The 11798-nt window shown below is 46.8% G+C and overlaps 1 protein-coding gene across 1 annotated transcript in view; it reads left to right on the top strand.

Moving 5' to 3' along the window:
- Positions 1-300: 300 nt before the first annotated feature.
- Positions 301-11798, top strand: part of SLCO3A1 (solute carrier organic anion transporter family, member 3A1) — a gene marked incomplete at its 5' end in the record, with an annotated part of 27938 nt that continues 16440 nt past the window's right edge. The window contains 2 exons of the mRNA XM_010281447.1: positions 301-406; positions 3463-3726. Of these exons, the coding sequence (XP_010279749.1) occupies positions 301-406; positions 3463-3726 (370 nt within the window). The remainder of the gene's footprint in view (positions 407-3462; positions 3727-11798) is intronic.

Genomic DNA, 11798 nt, shown 5'->3' with positions numbered 1-11798 from the left:
GCGCTTTTGAGTAAGACATCTTTTAGAGCAGCCAGCCGACCAAAACACAGTATAGGTCCACACTGTCTTCTCAGCTCAGTAGAAATCCTTCAGCATTATCACAGCTCCATCTATTCTTTTTCCTGAAGAGATGTGGAAAAGCAAAAAGCATTTAGGGTGCTCTTTTGCCTGAAGCATTCAACACAGAGACATATCCCTATCTATTTGGCATCAGCAGGGCAATATCACCTTGCAGGAGACAAGCAGAACAACTTGCAATGAATAACCTGAGCCTAGTACTAATTTCCTCTTTTCTCTCTCCTTGTAGGGATCCTGTTTACGATGCTGGTATTTGGACCAGCCTGTGGATTTATCTTGGGCTCCTTCTGTACCAAAATCTATGTGGATGCTGTCTTCATTGACACAAGTAAGAACGGGGTTTGGTTTCAAAGCAAATATGCTAATGTTGCATCAGCAGGACAAAAAGGTTGATGCTTACAAGCAGGAAACTGCTTCTTGCTCCATCTTGAGTGCCTCTTGCATGTATGGGTGTCACTTTTAGAGGGGTTTTATGACTGGGATTCAAAAGTTTACAACTCTATCTCCATAGATAACAGATTCGTAGTAGGTAAAATTTGTTCCCTTCCATGGGCTTTTCTAACAGCGAGATGAATTTCAGCCCAGCTCTTAGAGGACACCTTAAAATATGACTGTGGCAGGGCACATCTGCTAGCCATGGACATAGTCTTGCCAGGGGAGCTGTGTCCAGAGCACGGGATGAAATCTGGAGAGCTGCCATGCCCAGGACCTGTGAGGACTGTCCAGGCTCTCTAATGGAGGCACGCCAGTAACACCCATGCCCGGCACCTTCTGTGAATGACCCTGTTTAGATGGACAGGTTCAGTTTCATAGTATCGTTGCTTTTTCCCAAAGCATTGCTAATTACTGCTCACCTTGACTCTGCATTTGGGTTAAAGGAAATTGTTTGCAAATTGTCCTTTTTTCATTAAGAAAAAAATGCAGTCTGCAAATTCCTTTATTGCTGCCTGCACTACGTGCTCTTTGCCATGAGAGGGCAATGTGTAACAGGCTGTTCTCCGCTGCTCCCCAAGCCCTGTGGCTATAGACTGCAAACCTGATGCTTCATTCTCTTCCCTCAGTTGTTCAGATGCCTTTTCTACAGTTCTCAGCTCCATCTGATCCCACAGGCTCTCATCCTGCTGCAGGGGTGTTGTCCCCTTTGAGGGTGCATTCCAGTTCTATGACGTTGCAAATACATCTTCATGGGATGTATCTGGAGGGAATTTAACCTTGCAGGACTCAGAACAGAATTGTGCAAATCTGGAAGAGTGCTACTGTCTTTTCTTTTCTTGCATGCACATGGCAGGTGAAGAAATCTAAATAATATTGAATGAGCAGGAAGGATGTACCTTTTTTGATGGCTCAGACTTTTAGCTGCAGCTTGGTCAGCCACCACATGGCCCCTTTTCATTCCATGGCTTTAGCAAAGAGGTGCCAAAGACTCGCTTGATCCTGTATGCAGAGGAGCTTGTTTGAACCCTATTATCTATTTGACCGTTAAGTATAAATTACTCCTAAACGTGAATGTGCAGAAGATGGTATTTCTTCTTCCAGTAGGTGAAGCTGTGGAACTCCTCATCCCAGGATGTTAAAAGTCTACAAATGGGTTTAAAAACAGTTGGATGAGTTTATAGAAGAAAAAATGAACATGACACCAAATCTAGCTTAGAAAGCCCCTGAGCCACAAATCACAAGAATAGTATCAGGTGTATGTTGACTTTATTCTTGTGGACTTTCTGGGCATCTGTAACTGGTTACCGTCAGAGGCAAGATGCTGGCCTAGCTAAAAAGTTAATTTGATATGATCTGGCTATCTTTTAACATAAGGCAGTGCTCCGTATTTACAGCTCAAAAAGCCCCAGACAAATACAGAGCCACGGAGGTGAACGATGGGGCATTACCACTGAGAAGCCTCGAGGGGCTGTGGCTCAGCCGGTCTTAGGGAGGGTATAGCGCTTTCCAGCTGCAGGTCCAGCTGGCTTTGGCCAAGGTCCATGGCTGTCACATGAAGGCTGGGGCACACATGGCCTCTGTCTATTTCTGTATGGGAAAGAGCTTCAGCGTTGCAGCTGGCTCTGCCTTGCAGCTTGGGGTGGCATGAGGAGACTGAGCTCCAGAGGGTTGAGCCCTGTCGTGCTCCCTGTTTTGGGCAGGAGGTGTGGGATGCCATGGCACGCCGCTGTGCTGCCCTCCATGCAGGACCTATTTTAGGGAGGGGATATGAAGAAGACCTCGGTTTATCTGGCTCTTCACGTGGCTATGTTCCCAAGAACCTGAAAAAAAATGCACTTCAGGCAGGAAGAAATAACAGCAGAAGAATGCAATCCCTCCAAAACACTGTTTCCCAAACCTTACATATATGTGAGAGCTACGTGTTATTTTCCCTAAGGAGAAAAGAGTTTCCTTCCATCTCTGCTTGAGAGACAACTTGATTGCCTCACTTGAGACACATTTTTCAGAGTGGCAGTAACCAGACAGACAGCATGAATGGAGGAGCTTGTTATTCCAGCCACACAGACCCGGGTCTCCCCCAGGAATCAGCTCCGGCGCTGGGCACCCTCCACCGGCTGGCTGAGCGGCTGTGGCAGCGAGGTGGCTGTTAGGAGCACAGTTTCTTCTCTCCTGTTACTCATTTTTATTCCCCCAAACTGACTCCAGAGCCCTATTTTCCCTTATCTCCATTGAGTGATGGCCTACAGGATACTCTTGCCTTTTGCTTTGCTTTTCTTCATTTTGTGATGTTTTTGCTACCTTTCTGAGCCCATTTGATGCAGAGGGTGGGTTTCTTTTCCAATATTTAGGACTGTTTCACCCTCCACACAGTCATAAGTGCCCATAAAGCCCAAATGCCCATCTCTCCTTTGCTGAAGAGGGCTGTGAATTCAAAGGAAGGACAGCACTGACCTCCTGGGAAAAAAAGGGTAAGCCAGGGTGGAGATGCAATGTCCTTGTCTGTGCTGCTGCTGCTTCATGCAGGTCTTGGTGCCAGGAGGTATGTCAGCTTTGTGTGCACATTTGACATGCTGGGACAGTGATGTCCAAAGCCTCAGTGCCAGCACGGGGGTCACTGACTGGTATATGGCAGCGTCCTAGAGCTGGCAGAGCCAAAGACACTGGAGAGAAGCTTTGATTACAGGGTGTTGCAGAAGCTGGATGTACCGTCTAGATAGACAAGGTGATGGGTTGCTTGTCCTATGGACCGCTTGGATGTGGAGGTCATTACGCACTGGTGGCTCACATGGTATGTGCGTGGGCTGCACTGTGGGTCCTCACCATGTGCCTGGGAGCTCCTCATCAGCCAACAAAGCACCCAACAACCATCTTCCAGCCTACAGGATCATTAGCACTGTCATCTTCCCCTCCCCGTGGCCAAGCCACTGACATGTGTGTGTGCCTTTGCAGGTAAGCTGGACATAACCCCGGACGACCCTCGGTGGATCGGTGCATGGTGGGGAGGCTTCCTGCTGTGTGGTGCCTTACTCTTCTTCTCGTCCCTGCCAATGTTTGGGTTCCCGCAGTCCTTGCCCCCCCGGCCGGAGCACGCCGGGGAGAGCGAGCAGGCCATGCTTCCCGAGAGGGACTACGAGAGACCCAAGCCGAGCAACGGGGTCCTGCGGCACGCGCTAGACGGGGAGAGCAGCACGACCTGCTTCCAGCAGCTGCGAGGTGAGACCCTGGCTCTTGTCACGTTTTCTGTGAGTCAGCAACAGGTTAACAGCTGGCTGGATTTATAATTGGTCTCTAATTTAGGTTATCTACCTCTACCCCCAAAAAAATCTCCCCCAAAACTCAGTATCCTGAAATTTCAGTCCCTAGCTTCTAATTATCTCTGCCATTGTCCTCATTTTAAAGAGAGATTTTGTTCCACTTGAAAGGTTTGGGTTTTTTTTTTTAAACTACAAAGCTTCAGAAATCCACGATAGTCCTGTAGAGTTGATAAAAAAATAAAGGGAAACACAGCTGCCAAAGCAATTTATGAACTTCTTTCCAGCCTACTGTCCTGCTCCCCTCTGCCTCCCAAAATGGAGAGCAAGCCAGCAGTTAAAAGAAATTGGGAGCTCCTGGCATCAGAGCTGCAGCTTAGTGCAATCCCAGATACAAAGCAGGGATTGCTGGGCACCACCACAGCTCTTAAACTGGGAGGGGGAAGAGGTAGATACCAGCCCAGAATAGCAGCAAACTGGCAGGGCAGAATGTGGCTTGTAGCCAATTAAGAGTAGAAAACCCCACATTGTGTCCTGCAGCGATGGAACTGGACCTGTTGGAGCTGACCTCTAATCAAGGTCAGCTAAGGATCCAGCATTTTGTGTGAGCGTGTGGGCTGATATCCTTTCCGTAGGCAGCACTGGAAAATCCTTCATCTGAGAGTGGTTCTGTAGCACTGGTGGTTGCTTCCACTCTGTCACTGTAGCAGAGCGAGTTTCATTACTGCCTGATGCATTTAGATAAATGAGGACAAAATCACTTACTCCCTCTGCAGATGCCTTAATTGGGAGTTGAATGAGGTGTGAGTGGGAAGGCAAAAGAGTCTTTGGGGAAAAAAATGTTTTCTTAAATGTAAAAATGCCTTGAATAGTTGATGTGGTTGTTCATTAAGGGAAGGTCAAAGATGTGAAATTTTGACTTGATGAGAAAATCCAAAAGAAAGGTAAAGGGATAAATTGTTTGAAAGTTTGTCAGTAAAATTAATTTCTTCATCCTTTCATTCTTTTTACAAGGATTTTCTCAAGTTTGAGGAATGTTTTTTTCCTATGGTACGTCCAGCTGGATAATTCTGTGGGTTTTTTTGTGGACTTATCAAGCATCTGCTTCTTTCTGGCCACTGAGTTTTTGGAATGGGCACTGGAAATTTTTGCAGGTTTTCATATAGAAAAATGAAAGGATACAGCATGTCCTGCTACATGGAGGGGCAGCAGTTCTGCCTGAGGATGGTGCTGAGCAAGCCGAATTTCTTGCACACAGGGAGGCCCTGGGCGGGTTCCTAGAGCATCTGTTGCCCATTGAAGTGTAGAAATTAAACTGCCACATCCATATGCTTCAAAGTACCGATTACATCAGGAGGCACCACAGTCTTCCACGTTAGCCTCCTCATTGCAGGTAACCCCATTTTGGATGAGTCAGTATCCCAAAATTCTCTTTGTAGATGTACTTTGAAATATAATTTACAGCACATGAATTAAGACAGGGAATGACCTTTTTAGTTATGCCTTTGAGGCTGTCACAGATGACACGGCGTTGGTAGCTGACATCTTTCTAGTCCGCTGCCACTCTTGTCACAGTTGGAACATGGTCAAGAGTCATGTTTGCTGAAGTGCCCACCTGGAGGAGATGTTCAGACATGTAGCACAAGGGAAGGCAAACGTGCCTCACTCATTTCTGATGAGCAGTGTTTAAGGGGGTGGGTTGAATCTTGCTGTGCATATACGTTATTTTGCCAGGAGCTGAAAAATATATATGCATTACTGTGTGGCAGGACCTAGCATCCTTAATCTAGTTGTTCATTATGTGAAGTTTCCTCTGAGGAACGTTAGACTGTTTAGCCTTTTTCCTAGGATAAAAAGAACTGGTAATTATATACAGAGGTTAAAAATACATGTGCACACATAGTCATGTCTTCTGTCCTGTTATGGGCTTGGGGTTTGCATGTGTTTATGAAGCTGAACAGCAGAGGATGTACCTGTACATGGCCTTGGGGGTGGAGATGCTCACTGGGGTTTGTGTGGCCGTAACTCTGACTCCTTTTTAGCAAGTACTGTCTCTGGAGCGCGGTCCTGTGTGCCAGCTGTAAGTCCATGTCTGTAGGAGGTGTGGATTGTCCATCTCTTGTGCGCAGTGCGGAGAGGAAGAGTTGTTTCTCTCGGCTGAGTGTGCAAACACACTGTGTATCAATGGTGCATCCTTAGTGGCTGCACTGAGTCTCCATTTTGGCTATTGAAGGGGTTTTGATTTTTTTTTTTATTTTATTTTACTTTTTTTGAGCCTTGCAGTGACTGTTGCAAGTGAGTGGACATGGCAGGAGGGGAAGCAGGGTGGTGTGAGTGGGAGATGTGCTCCCAGCTGGGTCACGGCTGTCAGTGGGCGGCATGGCATGGCAGGCACACGGGAGGATGCGCGAGGCGCGGCTAGATCTGCTGAAAGACAGTGAGGTGGAGGGCTGGGTGAGATTCCTTGCCTGTCTCTAGCCATAGCACTCACAAAAGGTAGAACTAATACAAAAGGAACCAGCTCAAAGTGTCAAAAAGTGTTTTACCCTGTATCAAGGTGTGAAGAGGAGGGAGGGCCCAACTTTTGGGAAGTGATGGCATCTCTTCATGCGGGATATTTTCATGCCAGGATAAGGGGCATCCTTAAGAGGAGCTTCAAACTGGAAATGAAAATGGTGCCTTTGAACTGCACAAGGTGAGGGGGAGGAGGGGCGGGGGGGCGGGGGCGCCCCCGCCACGGCAGCTCCATGCAGCAGCGCGGGCAGCGGCATGACGGCTCGGGCGAGAAAGCTCTGGGACAGCCCTGGGAGGTGTTAAACTGAAGTATGAATACTGCACCGCTTTACCTGATCAGTGTTTCGATTAAGCAGCACGAATCCATTCGGGAACACAGGGGAGTGAAGGATTAATAGCAGGGAGAGGATGGCTAAATGCTGCCGTTGCTCTTTGCTCTCGGCTGGCAGCCTGGAAGGGTTGTTCCAGCCCTGCGCTCTCCGTATGGTCTGTGAAAGCACTTGAGGCGCGGGCTGTGGCAGTCCTTGCTGTCCTGGGGGCACAGCTTTGCTTTCCTGCCTCTCGTCTGCCTTGGGGACCTCTCTGCTCTTCAGGGCTGGAGACGATGCTCGGCTGTGTCAGGGCACCCGTGCCCGCTGCTCGTGTCTGTCCGGCATCTTCCCCGTCACTCGCTGTTAACACGCTGCCTCTAACCCACCCCCTGCTCTAGGACCTGCTTGGAAATGTTTTGTTAAAATCACTTTTTTCATACAGAAATGTCGCTTCCGTTAAGTTGAGTGGTCAGTTCTTATGAAAGTTGGTTTCAAAGTGCTTCCTTGTCTTTAACACCCCTGAAACATTCTGCTCTAAATTTGGGGTTTTTTTGCAATGATTTAAACGAGAAATGCATTACATTCTGCCTGTCTGTCTAGTGAGAGAGAGATTAAAAACCTAAAAGGACTGAAACTGATATGGAATCCTTCAGGTTTGGAGAGAGTAGCTCATTCACAAGGAATTAAAAGCAACCTCACGGTGGAATTAAATTAATTTCAAAGCTGAAAATTCCCTAGATTTGGAAACATTTTGGTTTCTGTCCAGCTTCATTTCCAAGAGTGTAGGAGAGCTGGGATGTACAGCTGACAACTGTCTTGTCTTCTGTTCGGTGCCTTCCTGCTCTGTGTACCAATCTGCTGAATACCTAGAGAGGGAGCTGCTCTGAATCCTGAATTTTTGTCCCCAAAAGTGCTCCCTGGGAGGAGACATGTAGCACTGGGCCAGAAGCTCCCAGCTGTGCAGAGGGCTCCCGAGCCATGGAGAGCCTGTAGTCCTCAGTGGGAGTTCATAAGATTAAGTGGGATTAATGGCTAACATGAGTAGTTTTTAAACTCATGGCTCTGACGAGTGATAGTGACAACTTTTTGGAGAGGGCTCCATCTGTACCTTCGTTCATGGCCAGAGAGGTGAGTCTTTGGCCCAGATCCAGATGAGTACCAGGACCTTAATGCCTTTTTGGATTTGGGTCTTGGCTCCCTACCAACATCTGAAAGGCTTGTTGAGAAATCCTAATCTTAGGTAAGGGGGTGGCAGATGATCATAAAAGGCCCCACATCAGGTTCCACCAGTGTCCGAGTTTCCTTTGGCTTGGATTTCATGAGGATGCGGGCTTTGTTGGCAGGTTCTTCTTGGCTTATTTCAAAGTGAGCATCCTTATTATCAGAAGCTGTAATTCAGAAAGGCTTTCAGCCTGTGTGCTCCGGGGCAGAAGCTGAGCAGCAGCTCAGGGCAGACAGAGCATCTATGTCTCTGAAAAGATACTGTGCCTTGCTGTGACCTCCATGACGTGGGTGAGGGAGGGAGGTTTATGTCCCTTTCTGAAGTCAAGCAAAGGTGGTTGCTGGAGGCAAGATGATAGACTAGAAGGACCTGCTTTCCATCCATGAGAATCACAGAATCACTAAGGTTGGAAAGGACCTTCAAGATCAAGTCCAACCGTTAACCCAATGCCACCATGCCCCCTAAACCATGTCCTGAAGCACCACATCCACATGTTTTTTGAACACTTCCAGAGATGGTGACTCCACCATCTCCCTGGGCAGCCTGTTCCAATGCCTGACCACCCTCTCAGTGAAGAAATTTTTCCTAATATCCAATCTAAACGTTACTGTTGCTTCAAGCTTGTATCTGTCAAGAAGCCTTCTTGACATAGATGTCATCCTTTTCCTTCATATCCTTTGTGATACTAATTTTGCCAAGGCCACATGGGCTTCAGCATATTAAACTCACCTGAGATATCTTCAGCACCTCTTGCTTACTCCATCTTCTCCTTTATAGGAGCTGCTTCTGTCCAAGAGGTATTTTCGTCTTGCTGCCTGCATTATTTTCTTCATCCCTTATTCCTCAAGCCAGGTGGAGATTTTGTTTTCTATTCAGATCTGAGACTTGCTGCCTACGTTGCTGTTAGAAAGTAATATTTTGGCTCAACACTGTATTTCACCTTTCCCTCAGTGCACTGTCCTAGGTGGACTGGGTTGTAAACCTCCCTCTAATTTATTACTTTGCTTTCTGTGTTCCTCATCTTTACTGCAAATTGAAAACATGTCTCTGTAGGGTGCTCCAACTGGAAAAAGGGGCCTTGGTGATTGTAATGTTTCAAACAATTCATTTCAAGCACCAACATGATGATTATAGTTTGTTGTTTCTGGAGAGTAGTTAAACCTCATGTAATGAGGTTGCCAATTATCCCTGGTACTCCCCGATGTTTAGTGACAAATCAAAGCTACTTGGTGTACTTAAGTGTGTTTGCTTGTCAAGCCTGTGGCCTCTCACCCACAGCTGGCCCCACAGCAGGAGATGGGGAGGACGCTTGATGCCTTGGCACGGGTGTTCAAAGGTGGGAAGTCGAGGGATTAGCAGGGGTATTGGAGAGCTTTGGGACATCCTTCTAGGTCCCTTCCAAGCTATGAATGATCCTGTGACCAATGCTGCACATGGATGGTCTGAAGAGTTGGATTTTAAGTACTTCAGCAGTGAAAGGAGGCTAAGGTTTCTTGTTCTTCTCAGTGTATCTTGACATGGCAATGAGAACCACTTGTCTACCATCGTTTCTGTAGCATATTGGGTTCATTGGGATAAGGATGTTAAATGAGCTGGTCCTTCTGAGCATGAGCCTTTCTGTGCCGTGTCAGATACAGTTCATGGGTTCTCCAAGAAGATTTCTGAGACTCTCTTTTGAATCCAAAACACCTTTCCCTTTTCTCATTTGGCAAAGGGACTTCAACTTCAGATTTAAAGCTCCAAAGTGCCGCTACAAAGCACTCAGCTAACATTTGGGCCAAGGCACAGGGTAACATTTATCATGACTTCTGCTGGGATCGACTCCAGCGAAGAAGCACCGTGCTTAGCTGTTATGTTTCCCAGGGCTTTACTGTCCCCCATCAGACATTTTCCATTCCCTCTTCATACCCAGCACCATATGCCAGACAGCTGAAAGCATGTCACTCTAGTCTGTTGAGAGATTTTTAAACTTCACTGCTGACTTTTAATCTTGTTCCCAGAGGTATTTCACCCCAAGAACTGAGACAGATAAGGCAGCAGCAGGTGTCAAATGATTCATCTTAATGGGTGGCAGTAGGAACGTGAAAGGATATTAATTTCTATGGGGAGCTTCCTGTTATTTCCCTTAGAAAATTAAAGGGAACGAGCTGGGCCTGGCTGAGGAGATCGTAGAGGCTTCCAGGAGTTGCCTGTGTTGCCTCTGCACTCTTTGCACTGGGTTTTCTGTTATAGCCACCAGCTGGTACAGAGCCCTGTTGCAGTAGATGGTGGTCAAATGTGCAGTGGCAGACAGGATCTGTCCCAGAAAGCACACCTGGACACACAGGGAGGAGAAGCAATGATGAAGTGATAGGGCTCATAGGCATGAGAGCCTCCTTTCTTGTCTGAGATGGTGCAATAACTCTGCAAAATCTTTGCTGTCTTGCCCTAAGCACGAAGGATGGATTTTGACCTTGGTAACGCATGATGAGTTGGTACCATCTTTGCCAACTTCAGAAATAAATGTCCATGATCTTTAACTCCCTCCTGCAAAAGACAGGCTGTCACTGATATTGTTTGGTGGATAAAGTTAGAGGTAGACCTTTGCATCTTTGCATTTGAATTGGCACAAAGCTACATCTTGAGAAATCCATTAATCTCGAACTAGCTGAAATCCAGAGGCACAACAGGCATTAATACCTTAAATATGGCTTTCCAAGCTTAGCGCTGCCAAGTCCACCTTTGCATTTTCTCTCCTTTTCCTGGCAAGAAGGAGAAATTCTGTAGGTGGCCACCGAAGAACTGAAGGAGGCAGCAGGTGGCTTCTGAGATCTATCCATATCTGGATCCCCACCCCGTTCCTCCCTAATGGTACTTTTTTCTCTTTCTCTTTTTTTTTTTTTCACCTTTTCTGCTATAAAATACTACGCCTCCTGTACCTTCATTATGTTCAGCAAATCCTTAGGAAGTAAGAATTTTATATAGCATGAAAAAACATTAGTGATATAAAGGGATCAGAAACTGTGGGGTGGCCCCTTCCAAAAAGGTTGGATCAAACCTAATTATAACCCTTTTTTCCCCCCAAAGAAAGAACCAAGGGGACCCAAGCAGAGCCTTGACAAAGAGCTGTGCATTTACTTGCTGAGGCCAGCGCAATTAGATTTTGCACCCAAAAAAAAGCCCTAAGGGAAAACAGAAGCCAACACCAGAGGAATCTGTCATCTGCCAGACCCTAGTACACCATAGGGGATGTGGGGAATGGATTTTCAAAATGCAAATAGGGGTCCATTGAGGCCTCACTACACTTTAGCGAGGTAATTTTCAAGCTTAATGATTTTCACATTTAATTCAGGGAGAAATTAGTCATCAGGTATTGAGACAAAGCAAGGCTCTCTTCTGTACTGGGATGCTCTCCTCTTCAAGCTGTGTTATCTCGGCAATAATTAAAATGTTCACTGAAGTAGAAAATGTGCTATCTGATTCATTAGCCAGATTTCCCTTTGTAAGGTAACTCATGTTTGCTTATCGGAAATAGAGACGGGCTTGGAGAAGAGGACTCTGGATGCTAATGATTTGGGAGAGAGGAGCCAAGGGATCATGAAACTAAAGCAAGTGTGCGTGCGTCTTGGTGAATAGTTCAGCATGTCCTCTTCCACCCTTGCAGCCACCATAGCTAGTAGGGTCTGCATGGAAGGCGTTGCTTGGCTGGTGAAGCTCTGGGTTGTGGGAACACACAGGCTAACATTCCTGTCCCAGGCATGAGGTCCCTTATGCCCATGGGTGACTGTCGCCCCAGGCTAAGTGGAAGAATTTCAGCTTGTACCCAGATGTGCTGCAAGAAGGTGTCTCTCAGCAAGTGAGCCAGCGTTAATGTGGGAATAAGAAAATAAGGCAAATCTGCATGGCAGGAGAAAGAAAGTCCAAGTGTGAGCTGGGTTAACTTGTGTCTGAAAGCTGGCAAGAATTTGTGCTGTGCTGAGTACAGTACTCATGACACCTATTGGCTGG

Source organism: Phaethon lepturus, unplaced genomic scaffold (assembly GCF_000687285.1).
Source record: "Phaethon lepturus isolate BGI_N335 unplaced genomic scaffold, ASM68728v1 scaffold9482, whole genome shotgun sequence".
NCBI lineage: Eukaryota > Metazoa > Chordata > Aves > Phaethontiformes > Phaethontidae > Phaethon > Phaethon lepturus.
The sequence above is the reverse complement of the archived record's forward strand: the minus strand, read 5'-3'. Positions and strand labels throughout refer to the sequence as shown.